The 21,713-nt window shown below is 39.3% G+C and overlaps 1 protein-coding gene across 1 annotated transcript; it reads right to left on the bottom strand.

Moving 5' to 3' along the window:
* Nucleotides 1-2,664: 2,664 nt before the first annotated feature.
* rab27a (RAB27A, member RAS oncogene family) lies at nucleotides 2,665-19,001 on the bottom strand. Its single transcript, XM_037792319.1, has 6 exons — nucleotides 18,763-19,001; nucleotides 9,436-9,604; nucleotides 7,118-7,203; nucleotides 6,896-6,999; nucleotides 5,716-5,839; nucleotides 2,665-4,779 (listed from the first exon to the last, which is right to left on the bottom strand). The coding sequence occupies exons 2-6, from the start codon at nucleotides 9,586-9,588 to the stop codon at nucleotides 4,584-4,586; spliced, it is 663 nt and encodes a 220-aa protein (XP_037648247.1). The 5' UTR covers nucleotides 9,589-9,604; nucleotides 18,763-19,001; the 3' UTR covers nucleotides 2,665-4,583.
* Between the last annotated feature and the right edge of the window lie 2,712 nt (nucleotides 19,002-21,713).

Below are 21,713 nucleotides of genomic sequence, written 5' to 3'. Positions count from 1 at the left end.
TAGTGCAGGGTAACTCCAGTAGCTCAGTCTATGAGAGTGCACTGTGTGCATCATTATCTGTCCTGCAGACCCCCCTCCCTAGAGAGGTGTTGCACAGTTTGATGGCTAGATGTATTCAGGTGAGGAGAGGATGTCCGTTGCCATAGAGATAAACGTTCTGTTCTAGAGCTCATCCTGTTAGCATGTCAGCCAGGAACAGGAACAGCTAGCCAGCCAGCTAGCATTACCACTGTAGTGGCAATATTACATTACAAATAACAGAGTCTACAGTCAGAGACAACATTAGAGCTAAAGGTCTGGAGTGTTTATACCTGTTATACATTCAATTATTCAACGTGAGTGTTAGGAAGGAGAACAATTCAGTGACCTAACAGCTCAACGTTAGCTAGCTAATACAGAGAAGCGACACTGTTGCGACATACAAATATAAAGGGTAGGTTTTAGGAAGAAGTATCGTCTTGTTGCTGATTTGAAGCCTTTGCTTTTAGTAAACCTTGGTAAATTATATGTCAGCATTCAGTTGTAAAGTTGCCAGAACAATTATAAAGTGTGTCAGATACCTTTCCAAACAAACACTCCTCCACTGCTCAGTAGTGATGTGTTGGTCCAGAACGAGCCGGTTCAAAGAGCCGGCTCTTTTAAGTGAACGATAAGAACCGGCTCCCGTCCGAGAGCCGTTTCTTTTTCCTTTAATTATTTCAAGGCAGAATGATAGGACGATCTTCTCCGCGCCACGGGCACCCCATGCACTGACTGTGACTGAATGTTGTGTTAATGACGTCTGTGGGACCAATCGGATGATGACAGACAAGGATCATACCATCAAGCAGGGAGGAGCTGACGGTCTACAGGTACAGAGCAGGAGGGAGAGGAGGAGAGAAAGAGACAGAGGAGTGTGGTGCACAAATAGCAGACAAGATGAGTGACAGTCGGGAAACGAAGCAGCATGTAAAATTATGGTATTCTGGAAATTATAAGGTTTAGTATAATTATATTGAATAATTTAAGTGATATATGTGCACACATAATAATTATAGGTCAAAACAGCACTAAATTTGTCTGAATTATAAAAGGCAGACGTGGTAAAACGAAGAGCCGTTTGGGAGCCGAAAGAGCCGGCTCTTCTTGGTGAGCTGAGCCAAATGATGTGGCTCACTAAAAAGAGCCGTAATTCCCATCACTACTGCTCAGGCTGTTGCAAGGCCTATTGAAAGAGGAGAGGACACGGCTTTGAGCTGCGGAGTATGATACATGCGCAGTGGACTTGGAGCTTCGACGAGTTCCGACTGCGCATGTGCTGTACCCCACGATATGACGTGGTTATGACGCAGGACGTCTCCTCCTCCTTGGGCTGTTGGTGCTTCTTCTTCTTCTTCACCGGATAAACACTCCTGTGGTTGGAGCTGTGCGGGGGAAGTGCTGCACCCTGCAGGTTACCAGGGGAAGACTCACGCTGTGCTGGACTCAAGGACATGAAGCTGCAGTCTCATACTGCCACCTACTGTTAGGGAGTCATCACAGGTCCTTCCTTCCTGCAGCTGTCAAACTCCACAACCAGCATTGCTCCCAGTAGACCACATACACACCAAAAAACTAACACTAACCTGATATTTTCAGGTGGAATTTCATTTCATTCTCACTGTGCCAATATCATATTCCACTTATGCAATTTTGTTAATAGTCTGTTTATTGTCAATACTGTATTTACTGCTCCTATTTTTATACTTCCTTCTATTTAAATGGTTCATATTTTTGTACACTTTGTTTAGCTCTCTTTTACTGTTAGCTGATGCTTCTTGTTTTTGCACTATCCCCTTTGCTGATGTACACTGCAAATGTCCCCACTGCGGGACTAATAAAGGAATATCTTATCTTATAACTGATCAGTTTATTTTAAATTACTGGTACACGCAGATGCACAGTATATGAAATATGATTAGACAAAAAAAAATAAAAAAAATAAAACATTTCTGGTATTGTGCATAAATCAGTAAGAGGGAAATAACTGAAATAGTGCTTTTCAAATTTAGGTGGTGGTATCATAAAATGCTGAAAAAAAGAACATGAGGGGGTTGAATATTTTATATATTATAGTGACCTGATTAACATTCAGTGTTGTATGTGTCATTCCTGGCACACATAACAGAATAATAGTGCCTATAAATAGGACCTGGTATCACTTTGTACACAGCACTTCAAGTCAACATTTTCAAGATTGATTATATTATATTATTATAAGAAATGAAAGTCAATTGTTCATTCCATTGCAACATCAGCACTCAGCAGCAAAGTTACGCTTCCACCATTTTTGGACTGAAAGTGACTACTGGATGCCAGTAAAACGTCCACCTAAGATATAATTTCAATTCTATCGTCATATTCTACTGAAATGGCCTGTGTTGAACAATTAATATTATAAATACAATAAGCATTTTTAGTCCAAAAGCTAGGCTTTGGTATGATAAAATGCAGAAAAAAAAGAACATGAACATGAATTGAATATTTCATATATTATGGTGAGCTGATTAACATTCAGTGTTATGTGTCATTCTTGGCAAACATCACACAATAATAGTGCCTATAAATAGGACCTGGTATCAGTTTCACTTGTACACAGCACTTGGTCAACATTTTCAAGATTGATTACATGAAATTAGATACTGCTTCAAGGAATACATAAATAAAATGTTTTATTTTTGGACATAATTTACATATTTTGCATATGAAAACCGTATGGCACAATTGAAAATGTGAAATATTTCAGTGTAGTCTTACTAATATGATCAAATTAAATTTTTGTGGTAGTTTTTCCAAATCTGTGGACTGAAACGGAGTGAAAAAATATACTTGTGTGTCTAAACTAAAACTAAAACTAAAACAGTGTAAAACAAATAATGTGGATGAGTGTGCTATTTATAGAATATCAGTGGTAATATAAACTTATGTGAAAGGGTGAGCATTAAGATTTTAAATGCACACCATAAAAGTAAACTGAAATGCAGACCCCATCTTACTGCCGACTTATAAAACTTGCCAATAAAAATCTGTGTTTAGCAAGATTAAAAAACTAACAAATTCAACAGCCTTCTTGTTAACACAATGATACATGAAACAAAACACTCTCCATCCAATAATGTACTAGGGGATAGAGAATTCAGCAACGGAGCGGCCCTCTAGCACCTAACAGCTCTTTTCACTGCATCTAGCACTTGAATACAGGATTTCTATCAGATATTTGTTTAGCTGAAGCAATAAGCCACTCAGATCCTGATACATCTTGTCCTATGATACATTTAATGAGTAGATGACAGCCTAAACAATAGCCACACTCAATAAAGAAAGTGGCGTTTGCTGTGTGAAAATCACCTCTGCTCATTTTCCCTGAAGTTGAAGTTTTATTTGATATAAGGGTATTTTTTATGATGTCAGCAGAGATGTTCATTGTTTCAGGTGATAACGAACCATATGAGATGGAGCCTGGGCATAAGGTATGAGTATCTAGGATCTCGCCTGAGCAATACTTTAAAACCAAAGGCATTGTTACAGGTGAACAGTGATACAATTGAGCAATACAAGGGGCTAAAGTCAGCCTTACTATAGCTGCTGTTACTTACATGTTCACAAAGGTTAAATTAGATTTTGCATTCACATTTCATTCTTTGAAATATATTCAGAGAATTTGAAATTCAATTTATTTATTTTAATTTTTTGCATCGGTCTTCATACACCAGGATGAACTACCTGAATTACCTGCGTTCCTGAGTTACTGCTCAGTTTTATTTGTTCCTTTATCAAACTACGGAGCATCATTTTTTTTAATTATTGGCCAAACCTGTCGCTGTACATACTGAAGTGTAGATGATTTAGTCAAACTATATTCTATAATTTAAGTTTTGGAGACAAACAAGTACAAACATTGATTTAGAAAAGAAAAAATACACAAGTGTTTAATTGTCCATCTAGCTAACGTTTGATGGTCAATGTGAGCAACATGTTTTCTGACTGTGGCACTGGTGAGGTTGCAGTATTCAGCTGGACATTCAGTAGAGCATCAGTAGTATATATCTAAAGTAAAGTAAGTATAGTTCTTAAAAGTACATCCATAGCAAATTTCGGTTGTGTATAGAAGGTAACCCGTGGCTTGGGGAAACTCTCTGGAGATTGTTAAGATTTTGTATTTTGCTGGTTACCTTCTAGACACGACCGCAGATTTCGCTCCCCCAATAAACTGTGACTGCAGGTATCACGGTCAACATTTATCTGACTGTATATTCAGCTAGGCATCATAAGAAATAAATATCCCACACTCCAATATGAATTAATGATTCAAAAGACCCATTATATGAATTCAAATGAAATGCCCACATTCAAAAGGCACTTACCTCTGTACAAACAAACAATGTCAATGAATGTATATCAGTAATTAACTGCTTTGTAAGGCAATGAACGGACACTAATAATGTCATGTTTCACCTAACATAGAATACAATTATACTGTATTATACTCCCACTGTTAAACTTGAATGTATTCCTATTTTTTCTCCAGTATTATGGACACAGATATGTAACCGTCATCATTTATTCTAACATGCACATTTGCTCCTATCGGAGCCCTCTGAGTTGTCTGGGTTGGTGGGTCCATTAACTCGGACGGTCCCATCAGGGATCCAGGATTTGTCAACACATCGTTCCATCCTCTTCATGATGAGATCCAGCAGCTCTTCCACAGCCTGGTTGACGTTGAGCCCGTTTGCAGCACTCGTCTCAAAGTATGGGATTCTGGATGGAAGAAAATATTGGTTATAATAAACACAGGACTACAGACTACTACTACGAATTACAATATGACACAAACCTTTGGGTTTGGAGGAATATAGAGGAGTATCTTAAAGGATAAAGCTGGAGTTATTCTATCATATTACTAGGGCTGTCAACAGATTAAAATATTTAATCGCGATTAATTCCATGATTTTCCATAGTTAATCATGATTAATCGTAAATTAATCAAACTTTTTTTTTATCTGTTAAATTACAGTGCACATGTTCATTGCAATAAAGGAACATGTCACCCAGTGCAGCAGTGTGGCTTTTTTATGTGTCTTTAATCGTTGGATGGAGCTCCATGTCACAGAGTAATAATAAGCTATATCAGCCTTGGTTACACAGACAATACTTAGTATTGTTGATTTGGGTCTTTTGCTGGGACTTTAAGAAAAATATAGAAAATCGTCAGCCTTATTCTTAAAACTTAAAAACATAAATCATACAATGTGGGGCTCTGAGTCCCACAAGTATCAAAGCACTGAAATCCAAACAGAAGTTTATTTATTACATTTCTATGGTTTCACAAAAACACCCTGAACCAAATACATTTACTTCATCACACAGACTAAAGGCTGAACAGTTCAAGATAATCAAAGGAGACACTATACACTGTCCAGCAGCGTCAGCTTGGGTGAAAGTTATATTGAATACTGAGGTTTATTCCTCTCATGCATCTCCACTACTGCCCCAGTATGTGTTTTTAGTAAAGGTGTGTCTATTAGGGTCGGAGCAGGATATTTTACGCATGTCCACAAATATTTGCTTTTCGAGTAGGACCAATTTAGTCTGACATTCTCCTGCACAGACTTTGGCAAACAGTGAAGCCACTGCCTTCTTGACAAACAACTGAGGGAGAGGTTCATGTACAGATGGATCAAAGCTGAGACATACCCGTATTTCTCTGCCAGCTCACGGGCCTCTGTTTCACTGACTGCTCTCTGATCTGACAGGTCACATTTGTTGCCACACAAAACGACGTCTGGACTTTCGCAGTATGCGTGAATCTGTAACTGACCTGAAAGACACATTCATCAATTTATTATGCATTTAGTCCTATTTTAATGTGTAACATGTTTGCTTTTGAGAAGGATATCAAGAAAGTTGAGCACAGTAGCAGCAGTAGTTCAGATCAGAATACAATTTGCAGAGAAAGACTTAGGCTGTGTCCGAAATCATTCGCTCATTCACTACTCCTTACTTTCTACTCACTATCCAGGGGACTGTATAGAGGACAATATAGAGGACTATATAGTCCACTATGTTGTGAGGTCATCGGCAAAATGAAAAAACAATTTCTGACACTACTCGCATCATTTTATCGGTGCCGTAATTACGTTCAATTAAAATGTGTCAGATCAACGTCTGCTGGTAGACCATCCATAATAAATACTGACATATATTTTTGTGTGTGATAAATACATAATGTAAGCTATTTTGTTGAGTTGTCGCTTAGCGAAATGCTCTGAGTCAATTTAAGTTCCCCTTTCTCTGTAAGCAGTGATGCAATGTATCGTCTAGGGCTTTTATTGTGAAAGGTAAGAATTAACACGCTACAACTCATGGATTTGTCTAAATCACGCTACTCTCTCTCCTCTCGTTGCATGATGGTATTTAGTGTTCGGTTGGTGACCATCGTTGTCCACTTCTTTTCACAATGCATTGTGGGATAGTTTGAGTACACTATATAGGGTATAATAATTCTCATTGTGCATTCGGACAGCACTACAAAATGGTGAACTCACTATATAGTGAGTTCGCCATTTGTTCGCCACTTTTTGTAGTGCTGTAGTGCTTTTAGTAGTGCTGCTAGTGAGTGATTTTGGACACAGCCTTATTCATAACTGGAAGATTACATGTTTAATCACACTTATTCTGGGTCTAGCAGCCCAGTGTCTACATGAACACAAAGACTGTTTGATCATCATTCACTGGAAGTATTTTGGTCAACAAGGAATTTAATATTGTCAAATGGCCTGTGCACTTGAATTTGTCTTAAGTAAAAATAATTTGACGGGATTGTCAGTTTAGTGACGTTCAGTGCACATTCAGGGTGATACATCAGACGACATACTCATCCAGTTTCTGACGTTGAGGAAACTTTGTTCATTTGTGAGGTCGAACAGGAGGAGGAAACCCATCGCATCCCTGAAGAACGCGGTCGTCAAACTCCGAAACCTGACACCATTCAGACAAAAAAAAAAAACACTTTATGAGAAATGTAATAAATAGTGAAAACCGCACATTTGAAAAGAACTGAAGACGAGACTGGGTTTGAGGAAGGTGAGAAATGTACCTCTCCTGTCCTGCAGTGTCCCACAGCTGCATGTGAATCTTCTGTCCTCTACCTGAAGATCCATCTGGATTTGTTGATTTGTAAACCTGAGAGAAACAGAGACAGGTGATGTCAAACTAACTGGATGGTCTCTGCACTAAATTGAACTGAATTAAGATATAAACAGCTATAAAACAAAGCCTAAAAACATTTAATCTCAATCCAGATGGGTCGTGTTGTGGGAACATGGCTTGTTGCTACTGACGGATTGAAAGAGGGAATTTGTAAAGTAGAGTTTAGTGTAGTTTCACATCTGCATCCATTAAAATAAAACAGGAATTACTAGTCATACTTGGCAACATTCACCCAGTTTGTTAATTAACTAAACAAATTATCTAAATACAGTTACTTAGCTAGTACTGATGGTGACTGTTCAGCTCACCGTAGAGGTGTGATGGCAAGAATGAACAGTACTTTATGCCACAAAACAATGACAAAATCTAAATGTGTTAAAGGAAAATTTGACTTCTTTAAAAATAAATTAACTTCAGATGTACAGCCAATGTAAATGTGTGTTTTATATATCTGAGTGTGAGCCATGTGCTGTGATTACATACAGAGGCAGTCTTGAAATGAGGATTTCCATAGTGTATTGTCTATTTGTATGCCAATAACTGCCAATCAGAAATCCTACATACAGTAGATATTGCATTCTGCATTATATCTCTTTTATTAATCTTGCATTTCAGTGGTTTAAAATTTAAACGTTGAGCTTTATTGCAGCATAGCTGAAAGCTCCGTTCTGATAAACAACCCAGTTTGGGCTTATTTAAAAAAAAAAAAAAAAAATCAATACATGAAAAAGTTGCCACTGATCATAAAAGATTAGCAGCATTAATCTGGTGTTTTATGGCCATGGTTCTCAACCAGAGGTCCGGGGACCCCCGGTGGTCCTTGAGGGAGTCCTAGGGGGTCCCAAGAAAAATGGGGAATAGTTTATGTTCAATATTTAATTCACTATAGAAGTGAGTCCAAACTGAGTGAGAGTCATAGTGACTGTTCTGATCGTAGGTTTCACTTCCTCCACAGTTATCTCCTCAACATGTCGTTGACAACTACAGAATTCTGGTCTTAATCATATCTAACAACCAAAATCTTTGCAGATAGAGCTCCATGAAGCGATATCTTATCAAATGGGGGTGTGTGACCTAATGTGTATTCATTTAGAGGTCCTTGACATGAAAAACATTGAGAACCACTGTTTTATGCTAAACTGGATGTCAGTTGCATGCAGAAATTGTGACACATCTGTGTTATTGGCGTTTCATTAAACAGTCTAGGAAGTAACTAAAAGAGGCCCCAGATGTAACTGCACATTTCATTAATTCAATTATCCACATCTTTTCTTTGATCTATTCAGCGTCACTTCTGGCGGTTGCAGTAAACACTTCTCCAGCACAGGAAGCTACTGAGACTTATTAAAGATTAAAAGTGGTGTTAAGAGAAGTAGCATTAAGTCTTGTTGCATGCTGCTGCTTACAGCTGTATGACTGTGACCACTGGACAGGCAGCCGCAGTAATACTGGTGTATCCATGTCATTATACATTTAATGCAACTTCATGGTCATTTCATGGACCAGGAAAACTGTCTGATATTAACAATCAAAGACAGGAAGCACAGCTCTGGGTTGTTTGGGGACGCACTACGATTACTTATTGTGCTTCTTCAGCCATGACGACTAATTATGATATTTACAAAAGCTATTCTATAAGTGCAACTTTTCAAATCACAGCTGTGAAAACATTAATTTGAATGTTTCCTTATAAAGTGTTAATTTGCTGTATCTTCATCTTTTTATCAGAAGTGATGGAAATACTTCTAGTAAAAAGATGGTCAATGACGGATGTTCAGTCACTTAATTAGTAGAGCTGTGATAAAACTGTTATCAGGCTGTATTTTTGGAGCCTGAGGTCAGTAGCATTAAAGAGTAATACTGAGTAAATATGAACACTGCTCAGCTGTTTGCCAATGGTAAGAAGTGTTTATTCTTAAGGAGGGTGCTGCCGGCCGTTCACCAACATTAGTCATTCTTCGGATTTCTGTTGCAACATTCATCAGTAGTCTGTTGTTACAAGAGAGTTGCTTAATGGTGTGGGAGCTGGGAACGCATGTAAGCCCCTAATTAGGCAGAAATAAATTCTGGTAGCACACATGGACACAAGAAAATGTTACGTCAGAAGTGGAGCATAAAATCCAAGTGTGCTTTTACTGAAGTATTGAATGAAAGAAATCCAAACAATTCCAATGCTGGCTTTTATTCAAAACTGATTGGACTCACCACTCTTCTTTCTCTGAAGTCTATTCCAACTGTAGTGATGAACTTGGAGTTAAACTTGCAGTCTGTGTACTGGTAGAGGAAGCTCGTTTTTCCCACGCCAGAGTCACCGAGGGCTAGGAATTTGATGAGGTAATCATAGTCCCCATCAGACATAGTGAGCGCCTAATTTCTGAAACACATACACAAAACAACTCGGTCAACCAACAATCAAACTCTTTAGCAAAGAAATAAATCTGAAATTGAAGTGGTATTTGTTTTTGTTTATCCCCTAAATGACACAGTGCAATTGTGAAGCAATGACAAGAGGATCAAGTTGCAGTTGCCCATGTCTGTCTAAAATGTCATCACTACATCATTTTATCCTGTTAGACATTTGAGTGAAATTGTCATAATTAGCATATGAATTATTGAGTTATAGACCAGATCGGCATCGTGTCATCACCAAGGCCAATCAGAAATCAGAAATCAGAAGATCCCATAAATGTCAATGCAATTTTACATGTGTTTGGATTGTATTCTTGTATGCATTTATTTCTTTTTAAACAAACGTCTGTTTTATAGACATGTGTATTAGTTATTTTGCGACCTCGCCTGAACTTGAATGTTTGCGATACCTTAATAATAAAGCTTCAGTAGGCAGAGAGTTTTTGGCAATATTGAGCAAAAATCCCATAATAACCTTTCAGCATATTGTAATTCAAGTGTTCTGAGAGAAAACTACACTTCTGCACCTCCTCATGGCTCTGTTTTCAGGCTTTAAAAAATCTAGCCCGTGACAGGAGACTTTGGCCAATCACAAGTCATTTCAGAGAGAATGTTTCTTATTGAGCGTTCCTGTGGGCGGTGCTTGGTATTTCTTCAACTGATCATGGCTGCCAAGTCACAAACTTTCTCATTTTACAGCTAAACAGTACACTACAAGATGTTTCTGAAAACATTTGAAGTGAGAAATAGACATTACACTAACAGACTATTGATTCATATTTGATCAGCGCTGCCTAGTTTGATCGGAGTTCGCAAGAATGACAACCCAAAAAACATTATGCCTCTGGCCACTGAGATATCACTTTCACGAGAATGGGATGGACGTGAGGTCACAGTGACCTTTGACCAACAAAAACTAATCGTACATCCTTGAGTCCGAGAGGACGTTTGTGCCAAATGTAATGAAATTCCCTCGAGGCGTTCCTGAGATATCGTGTTCACGAGAATGGGACAGACAGACGCAAGGACAACCCGAAAACATGATGGCTATCGTGGGGGCATAAGAAACGATTACTTTTTCCTACGAACAAGTGTTACCAGTGTGGCCAAAGTCAGCTTATTTCTCTGTGCCTCTACTGTTGTCCAAAAATGAAATTAAAAACACATCAAAGAGACACACTGTCATGTGGGGTGACATGTTCCTTCATTACAAAGAACAAGGGTAGTTTGTTTTAGGTCAGTCTTACATACACTGCATTGCTGCTGTGCACACTCACTGGAAACTCCAAATGTGTATTCATCCACCAGCAAAAATAGTCCCCACAAAGGCACTATTTCCTCCTGTTCTGTTATATGCTTAAAAACTAGACTGTCCTGCTGTTCCAGGAAATTACTGAGCATTTTTAAAAGTGAAACTACAAATCTGGTTTCAAACAGGGAAGTTGGAGAGTATTGAGAAAGAGAGAATAACGAATTGTTGCTCTTAGTCATTTCATGGGATTCAGTGACATAAAAAAATATAGAATAACACCAGATTCATCCTTTAAGATTGTCTGGGAAAGAGTAAAAACAACTACAAGTATGCAAATGTCACTCATTCACTACTCTCTATAATATACTAGACTATAGTTTACTCAATAGTGAACGGTACATTTTGAACACTTATGAATCATCATTGCATTGAGGGAATGTTAGCGGAAAGTATGAGCTTACTATTTGCCATGGACACTATCTTTTTTATTACATTGTGGGAACTTTTGAGAGCACTATATAACAAAACTCTACGAATCAATAAGAATGATAGCAAGGTGAGTTGTCCCGCCCCAACAGGTGTAACATAACTAACAGGAGAGAGGGAGGGAGATGTCAATCACGTCCAGTTCATACAGGTCTATCAGGAAACACCGGTGAAAACACCTGTGTGGGTGGACTATGGCTTTGTAGGGGCTTTACCATTTGTCATCATTTAGGCAAAACATCTTGTAATATGTTGAATAAACAATATTATTTTGAGTTCCTCTCCAGAGCGAAGGTGTTGCACATTGGAGGGATTGGCTCCTTCAATCTGCTTATGCAGTTCTATCAACCCCACACAGTTCAAACCCTCACACTTCTTTGTTAGGCATTTAGTCTGAGGTATTGCCTGTCGCCTTTCCAGTCCAACTGGTTGATTTAACAGTATGTAAATGACATTAAAACTCGTCGGTCTTTGCCAGTTTTCTGATGTAGAGTTACAAAAGGAACATCATATCCTAATATTTATGGAACCACAACGATACATCAAGCCAATAACACACAAAGCACAGGGAGAGCATACATTAATCTTCCCACACGTACTGTAATATTGTGAATACAGTGCATTGACAAGGAGCTAAACCACGAGAGGGGAAACAAAGCTGACAATAAAAATACTTTTACCAGCCATGTACAAGGTTTAAATTCCTGTACCAACAGTGGGGTGTTGGCCAGCAAACATATGCTTGTTTTATTGGCACAAATGGTTCCCATCTGTAGATATGAACTTTTTAATGCTACAGCACAATTTTATAACCTATAGCTAATTATTTCGTGGACCCCCTGGCAGAGTGCCATGGACTCCTGGGGGTCCCTGGACCCCACTTTGAGAATCACTGATCTAAAGGACCAGTGAAAAGGTGTCAATGACAGCATGTAGGCTTAGCTTGCCAACTATTAATTATGCATACATTTGGTCGAACATTAATTATCCCCATTTTCCCACACATCTTAAAAGAAACAGACCCCTCCATTAGGCTCATATGCTGTGTAGTTTAACCTACAGTCAATACTGGAGTGAGAAATACATAACATCTTTTACACTTTTACAATATTATGCCAGACCTCCACATGTGGATTTGTACAGATGATGGCATTGTGGGATAATGTGCGTAGCGTAAGAGCAGTTTCATCTTGCTGACACAGTGACAGAAAGCCTTTTAAACGCCTCTGCCCTCTCCAGCTACAGGCAACACTCGAGTTTCTGTCTACTCACTACAAGAAAGTACTCGTAGTCGTTTTCTCTATACATTAGTAGCTTGATGTTCTACACATTTTGGATTAACGGTCGAATTGATTTAAATTAAAGACTTAAGTGTAGAGGCACATATTTTCTTACACGATGAGAGTGAGAAGCACACTATGATATCCACTGGATGAAACATTTGACATGGTCGACTACATCCGGTCAAAACATTCAAAAGAAAGTGCAGATGTATCATATGACCAGCGGGTAGAAAAGACTTCAGACAAGTCTTGCATTCTTTCACTGTAACCCCCACTGAACCTTTCATCTGAGGCCATAAGCTGCTTAAGGTCTCGTGCAAAAGCAAGATCCAGGATAAATGCACTGTGATGGAAACGGCTGCAACAAGCACTGATGTGGCCATAAAGGGTGAGCGAAGACCTCCGAGCCCCACGACTATGAAGTCCACATTCCTACTCATGGGCCTGTTTTGACTCAGGTAGGTTAAAAGTTATAAACAAAATCTTATTTTACTCTTTACTGCTGATTCTTCATCACATGGTTTACTCTGTTGGAAAGCTCTTTATAACTGTTTTCAAATATACTTCACAAATCTAATTTTTATGCCCTCTACAAGGCAAGGAAACCATCAAACCCACACAGATTCCTATTCCTCTCCATTATGTTTTATATAAAACAAAATAATAAAGATGTAGCCATTAGTGAGCAACATGTTCACTATAAATAAGCTCTGAAGCCCACAGAGAAACTGTAAACAGTGCAACTGCTTCTTAGCTTGCTTCATTTTGGTCAATGAAAATCATGTTTCTCAGGTCACAACGTCCACTCTTTTCCTCTTATATGGCACTCAAAAGGCCCACTGACACAATCATTTATTAGGTACACCTAGCTAAATGCAGTCCAATAGAACAACCCTGCATTAAATCCTACCTTCACGAAGGTTATAATCTTCAGTTTTTGTTGAAACTGTTTAAGAGCGGTGTTGATTCAACGTTATGATCATTTTGTAGGATGTAGTTTGTGGTGTTGATGAATTGTATTGCGTTTTACTGAGGCCTGTTTCTTTAAAATTTTCTCCACCACGACAGTAGACCACTGAAATTACTATAAACATGAATCAACTTCTCCTATTCCGTAGATTGCATAAGTTTTAGCTAGGTGTACCTAATAAACTGGCTATGCATGTTCCCACTAGACCTTTTTCACAACAGACATTTTGGTGTAATTAATAACATAATTGTGGCTGCAAGATCACATTTAGGTGAGCCATGTCGAGGGTCCTGCCCATTATTGTGCATGTTTGCTCACAGGAATGGCAACTGAGACATCACTAATGTTATTAGAGACAGGTGTACTTTTCCTGCAAAAATAAGTCAAAGTGTCTGCTGTGAAAAAAGGTCATTCTGACTGCTTATAATATAATTTTCTACCCAACTATTGAAACCGTAGGCATAAAAACATGAGTCAGTACATGACTTCTGTTTCAGTGAAAACAGGTCACACAAGTGACACAGTTGAGCAAAACCACACTGCTGTCGATGCAGATTGTGTCAGCAAATTTCTGCAAACTATTATCGGGCTAATCATATGACTTCTTATTGAGCTCCAACCGCAAACGACCAATAGAATCATGTTAACAAGCAAATGTTTTAATGAAACGAAAGCAAATGTTCATGCATAATGTGTCTAGTGCACAAAGCTGTGCTAAAAACGAAACTTTCAAGGCCATTTCCAAGTCATATTACACTTCCCAGTGAGTCCTATCGCAGCTGAGAAAAGGAAGCGAGCTCTGATGGTAGAGCATGATCTTCCGTTGTGTTAGGCAAGAAAACACTGAGTGCAGTAAACAAACAGGAAGAACAAGAAGTGTTATCCTAATGACTGCCTTACGTAAACAATAAACCTTTCTGAAACAATAATGTCTGGCAGGATGACAGAGGTGAGTTTATCATTCTTCATTGATAAGAGATGCACCAATATATTGGGGTATTGAGTGCATCAGTCATTACCAGCGTTAACAAGAAAAATCTGGGCCGGAAGGCACGCGAGAATTGGTAGAACACTGCCACAGAGGAACAGGTCGCTGGGTGGGCTCGGTTTACCTAACCTCCTTGGTTAGTACTGGGCCACCAACGCGCACCAGATCATGCTTTGGTTCACTCCATCTCGTGGCAGTTGGTATCAGATTGAGGCTGACTCTTGCACTTCCTCCTCACTTCAAGCCCTGGCTCGCAGCACCCTGCCCTTCTCCCCTTCGCAATACACATCTAACCCCATCGTTATCAGCACTCTAAAAATTTGGCCACAGATTAGGCGGGGCTTTGGATGGCTTACTCTTCCTCAGGCGACCCCTATCTGCAATAATCATATGTTCTTACCAGCTAGAATTGATCCTAGATTTACCTCGCTAGAGAGGAAAGGCATCCACTGCATGGAAAACTTGTATATAGACAACCTGTTTACCAGCTTCGATCAATTGCGTGTTGCTTTCAGTTTAGGTAGCTCCGACTTTTTTAGATACTTTCAGCTACGCAATTTCGCTAGAACTCACTCGCCCCAGTTCCCCCAGATCCCACCCCCCACAGGCGTAGACTTGCTGCTTAAAGCCAGAACCTTACCCAAGGACCACATCTCCTACTTCTATGACCTCTTATCACCAGCAGATGAGTCTATCATCAACAGAATCAGAACCGACTGGGAGAAGGAACTGCAAATGACCTTTTCTGAAAGTTTCTGGGAAAAAGCCCTCAGAGCTGTCAACTCATCCTCCAGCTGTGCCAGGCTCAGCCTTATACAGTTTAAGGTGATACATAGACTCCATTATAGTAAGGCTAAACTCTCCAAGTTTTACCCAGACAGATTAGATGATAGATGTGATAGATACTCACAAGCCCTCTGTGATCTGACTCATATGTTCTGGTCGTGCCCCAAATTGGCTCAATTCTGGCAATTTTTTTTTGATGCGGTCTCAGAAATCGTAGGGATTAAATCCCACATCCCCTCATGTAGCTTTTTTTCCAGACGGAGGTCTACCGTCAAAATGAGGTTTTCCTCAGACTCTGAGCCAGAAATCTCAATTTTTCATAAGACAAATCACTTCAGTAGCACTTACATATACCAAACCTTCCAGTTTCATTCCCATCTATACTCATTTGTATACTCTATATAGGTATTTACAGAGGGGTGTGTTCACATATCACTTACAGCCTGATTCACATAATATTTTATTCCTAAAACATGGCGAAAATAGATTTTTTTTTTATGGCTGTTTTATTTTCTGATTGATGGAGTGATAAAAAGAGATATCTAAATTCCCTCTGTAAAAACCTTTGACTCTAATATGTCAACAAAATGAAACAAGAATTCTAAACCTGGCTTTATCCAATGTTCAGATTTCTGTTCTGGAAATATATGCAAATTAGCACGTATTTAATAAGATAATGCATCATTTGCATATTTAAACAATATCAGAAAACTTGTAATACAAAAAATAATTGCCTTGATGTAAGTAATCAACTGGTGAAGTTTCATGGTGATATCTATTAGTTAAATTGTACCCTTATCACCTGAGGTGTCTCCCTTTAATGGGAGTCACTTAATACAAATTAGAAACTAGGTATGCAATACTTTGACTTTTTTTCTCCTAATACCAATTCTGATATCTAAACACAATCTATTAGCTGATACAGAGTAACTATATTACACCATCTAACACCAGTAGTAGATCTTCAAAAGTTTATTTGGCAGCTTGCAGTGACTGAATTCATGTAACTGATGGAAGTGAATTTTACGATGATTTTGAAAGAGAAACTGTTTTTAACGTGGATTGGTCACCAGATCCACTTAGTATTGGTGCCGATGACCAATCTGTGTATCAGATCAGAGCATCCAAGGCTGTATTACCAACCAGTCAAAGAGGTCAACTGCCACAGGCAAAAGCTTCACGCTCATTAGTGGCAATTAATTTCTTGTGATCTAACAAATGGCTCATTTATTTGGCGCTACTGTTTGCACCACTATAATAAACTGTAATGATGGGGGGCCTTAAACAACTGCACTGTTACCCAATGTGGACATCCTGTCTTGTGGAGGGGCCCTAAGTTAAAATCTATTTTTAAGGCCTTTATTATTTCAGTATACAATGTGGTTGCATGGTGCATTTTACTATAAAATGTGTGCTTGATTAATTTACCTCAAAGAAATGACTAACTGATGTATATTATACAATGTGCATAAAGTGGGAGAAATGAGTTAATCGGGCCCTGAGTGCATCCCTAAACTGAATAAAACTATCATAAACTACTTTTTCTTAAATTACCTTAGTACAAGAATGTCTGAAAACATGAACCTGTGTTGCACCTACATTCACACTATGACTTCATAAATAAAATTGTTTCGTTATCTACTGTACGTTGATAGTCTTAAAAAAACACACTGCACCATATCAGAGTGTTTTTAAGGGGACACAGGGCTACACCATGTTGGACTGTCTGAATTACTGCAACCAAGACTTAGAGGACTTGAGTTGCTAGTTAGGTTGATGAAATCTTTTGCATGATTGTATTAGAAATTCTATTTGTGATTATATAATTGCATTTCTGTTTAATCCTGATTTTGTGGAATATTTTTGTTATCTGTCTTGTGTTTAGGGACGCATCAATCCGACTATTTCAGTCCCGATACCTGGGCTTTGGGTATCGGCCGATACAGAGTACCGATCCGATACCAGTGTATAATTAATAAGCTGTATGTGTGGAAGTGACTAGAATCATTCTTTTATGTTTAAGGAAACATCAGACTTGACTTAAACATTGCTTTCCTAACTTTGTATAGCAAAATATAACAAATAAAGATATAGATAATCTTCAGAATTAACAGGAATTACAGTTAAAGTGTAAACCTTCTTAATGCAGCAATAAATTGGTCAAAACCTAAACAGGAATTAAAATTCCAGTATATAATGTTTATAGTATATAAATATAGAATTGAATAGAATAGATCGGCCCCGTTGTCACCGATATCCGATCCAGCTATTTGAGTCGGTATCGGCCCGATATCCGATCTGGTAGATTATATAATTGCATTTCTGTTTAATTCTGATTTTGTGGAATATTTTGTTATTTCTTGTGTTGTTTATTTTGTTGTTATTTCTGCATATTTTGGCCAGGCCTCTCTTAAAAAGAATACTTTAATCTCAATGAGGCGTTCCTATTTAGATCAAATAAACCTTAATCTACCTTAATATCTGTTGGTATTTTCTCACTGGGAGTTAACCCAGTAGCTGTGTTTCCCAGGCCAAGTACTACCAGCCTTGCAGAGCAGTAAACAAAAAGGGCAGCTTTAATCATTACTCAGGGAGAAGTGGAAGACCCACCCTGGGCAGCTGTCCAGCAGCTCCTTGGCAAAATCCGGATATGCACATACCATAAACTTGAAAGGGTGTAACACTATATAATGACTCAGAATAAACATTAATGATTAAACATAGGGCACCATGTATCTTTAAGACTTCTGGCTGCCAAAGCTGGTAACATATTATCAGGTCATTAAAATACCTTGTGAGGATTTATCAGCAGCAGCAGCAGTCAATGAGGCACACAACTCATTCTCCAGCAAACAAACACTCAAAGTGATTAACTGAAACAAAAAACTAAATGTAATGACCCTCAGCTGGTCCTCATGTGTCTGCTGGTGGTCAGGAGGCCTGTTAGGCAACACATTAACACTTTTATACTTAATATGGATCCTGAAAAACACACTAAATGAGATCCCAGCTTCCTCTGACAGACATGCTGCTGCCAACATATGGATCCAAACACTGAGGTCAGAGTTAATAGTCCTGCTTGGAGACACTAGTTGTCTCACTAGTGTTGTAACAGTTATTGAGCAAGTGTGTAATAAGCTAACATCTCTGATCAGAGGATAAACAGCTGTGTAATAATGTGTCTCTAGTTGTGTGAGGGTGAGTTCAACAAGCTGAGTTAGTAGTCTGTTAATAAAGCAGATAATCGAGTGAGTTAAAGTTAAACTTCTCAACAACCTCGCTAACTTTGTGACAGATGCTACAGACGGATATTTGTTCGAGTGACACATTTCCTGAAGAGACTGTTGTCGTTACTCACCAGCCGCGGGCCGCTGCTGCTCTCTGAGTCCTCCTGGTGTTACTCTAAAACTAGGTAAAAGTGACCCTTTAACACTATACCGAGAGGAGAGCTGGAGAAATGATGACTTTACTGGTCCATTAGTTGACATGAGAGCAGCTTGGTTCACTCTGAACACCTCCTCCACTTCCCTGGTAGTTGAGCAACAGCTCCTCCTCCTGTTAGCTAGCGGGCTGAAGGGGAAGCACCAGAGAGCCGTTAGGTGAAACACCCAGAGGCGGAACATGACGGAGGACAGTCAGGCTGCTCATGGTGCTCTACTACAGCACTTCATGGTGCTCTACTACAGCACTTCATGGTGCTTTACTACAGTACTTCACGGTGCTCTACTACAGCACTTCACGGTGCTCTACTACAGTACTTCATGGTGCTCTACTACAGCACTTCACGGTGCTCTACTACAGCACTTCACGGTGCTCTACTACAGCACTTCACGGTGCTCTACTACAGTACTTCACGGTGCTCTACTACAGTATTTCACGGTGCTCTACTACAGTATTTCATGGTGCTTTACTACAGTACTTCATGGTGCTCTACTACAGTACTTCATGGTGCTCTACTACAGTACTTCATGGTGCTCTACTACAGCACTTCATGGTGCTCTACTACAGCACTTCACGGTGCTCTACTACAGCACTTCACGGTGCTCTACTACAGCACTTCACGGTGCTCTACTACAGCACTTCACGGTGCTCTACTACAGTACTTCACGGTGCTTTACTACAGTACTTCACGGTGCTCTACTACAGTACTTCACGGTGCTCTACTACAGTACTTCACGGTGCTTTACTACAGTACTTCACGGTGCTCTACTACAGTACTTCATGGTGCTCTACTACAGTACTTCATGGTGCTCTACTACAGTACTTCATGGTGCTCTACTACAGTATTTCATGGTGCTTTACTACAGTACTTCATGGTGCTCTACTACAGTACTTCATGGTGCTCTACTACAGTACTTCATGGTGCTCTACTACAGTATTTCATGGTGCTCTACTACAGCACTTCATGGTGCTCTACTACAGTACTTCATGGTGCTCTACTACAGCACTTCATGGTGCTCTACTACAGTACTTCATGGTGCTCTGCTACAGTACTTCATGGTGCTCTGCTACAGTACTTCATGGTGCTCTGCTACAGAACTTCATGGTGCTCTACTACAGTACTTCATGGTGCTCTACTACAGTACTTCATGGTGCTCTACTACAGTACTTCATGGTGCTCTGCTACAGTACTTCATGGTGCTCTGCTACAGTACTTCATGGTGCTCTGCTACAGAACTTCATGGTGCTCTACTACAGTACTTCATGGTGCTCTACTACAGTACTTCATGGTGCTTTACTACAGTACTTCATGGTGCTCTACTACAGTACTTCATGGTGCTCTACTACAGTACTTCATGGTGCTTTACTACAGTACTTCATGGTGCTCTGCTACAGTACTTCATGGTGCTTTACTACAGTACTTCATGGTGCTTTACTACAGTACTTCATGGTGCTCTACTACAGTACTTCATGTTACTGTATACTTTACTCCAATACTCCTCAGAGGGAAATAAAGTAGCCTCCTCTTTGGTCCACTTTTACCTGGCAGCTAGTTACTATTAGTGGTGGTGGAAGAAGTTCTCAGATCTTTTTACTTAAAGGTCCCATATTGTAAAAAGTGAGATTTTCATGTTTTTTTTATTATAAAGCAGGCTTAAGTCCTATATAAATACTGTGAAAGTATCGAAACACTCAATCCACAGGGAAATACACACACAGAAACTCTGCTTTTGAAACAAGCTGTCAGGATTTCTGCCCATTTGTGATGTCACAAATATACAATATTTAGACCCTTTACACAATTTTAAACGTAAACATTCTAAATGTGTCCCAGTTTATTCCTGGTTGCAGTGTATGTGAATGACATCAGCTGACAGGAAGTACACATGGACCCAAGCTGTCGCCTAGCAACGCAATTCTGGTGCAATTTCGTCGCAATTCTGTCAAAATGCTCTAAAACAGAGTGTTTCAGACAGAGGGTAAATACAGGCATATTCAGGCCGACAGTATGAGGAAAATAAAGTTGTTTTTTTAACATTACAACATGTAAACATGTTCTAGTAGAAACATAAAATAAAAGTATGATCCTGATAATGAGCATAGTATGGGACCTTTAAGTGCTATAAGTGAAAGTTAAGGACAACAGTGCATTTTGCTTTAAAAGCAACACATATGGCACAGATGTAGGTTTATATGTTATGAAAAGATATAGATATCGGGGCACTATTAATTTGGGGCCTGAGGGGCCGTGGCAGCCATTTTTCAAAATAGCCGCCAGATAGGCGCTTAATATTCCAAAGTGTTGCAGAAAACTGATTTATGACTCTTGGTGATTTCCAAAATTTGCCAAAATGTGGATACAATTAATAAACATCAGGGTTTTCCCTGCCATTATAAGTGTTTTCTTCACAGTGCCTAAGCTAAATGAACTGAAAAAAACGATGCTGCTTTGTTGTGGGGTGATTTATGGGCACGCTGCTTCTGTCCTCTGCTCTCTGTGTGTTGGTGTTTCATCGAGAGCGGGGCTCAGCTCCTTTTTCCACACACACACACACACACACACACACACACACACTGGTGGCTACTCAATGCGAGACCTATAAAAAATATGAAGTTCCTGAAATGTTCCCGCGGTACCGTTCCATCTATCCCCTCAGTCACAAACAGCTTACTGGCAGGACCTTATAAATATGTTGTGCTGGTTAAACTTTCAGGGTACGCACACGATGTTTCCCCTGACAATGTAGAAATAAATGTGAACTATTTTAAGGCTTATGTGAACCACAGACCTCCTTTTATCCCTGTGGGAAAAAAAGCACTGTGAATATGGCAACGGAGCCCATGGTAGAAATACTTCTAGGTTTTGGA

Source organism: Sebastes umbrosus, chromosome 2 (assembly GCF_015220745.1).
Source record: "Sebastes umbrosus isolate fSebUmb1 chromosome 2, fSebUmb1.pri, whole genome shotgun sequence".
Classification (NCBI taxonomy): domain Eukaryota; kingdom Metazoa; phylum Chordata; class Actinopteri; order Perciformes; family Sebastidae; genus Sebastes; species Sebastes umbrosus.
Note: the sequence above shows the minus strand (reverse complement) of the source record. Positions and strands in the feature narration are given on the sequence as shown.

Coding starts and splice junctions, on each gene's coding strand:
- rab27a (XM_037792319.1), bottom strand. CDS start 9,588: ATGTCTGATGGGGACTATGATTACCTCATCAAATTCCTAGCCCTCGGT. Junction 7,000..7,117: donor GACACTGCAGGACAGGAGAG/GTACATTTCTCA, acceptor GAATGGTGTCAG/GTTTCGGAGTTTGACGACCG. Junction 5,840..6,895: donor CAACGTCAGAAACTGGATGA/GTATGTCGTCTG, acceptor TGTGTCTTTCAG/GTCAGTTACAGATTCACGCA.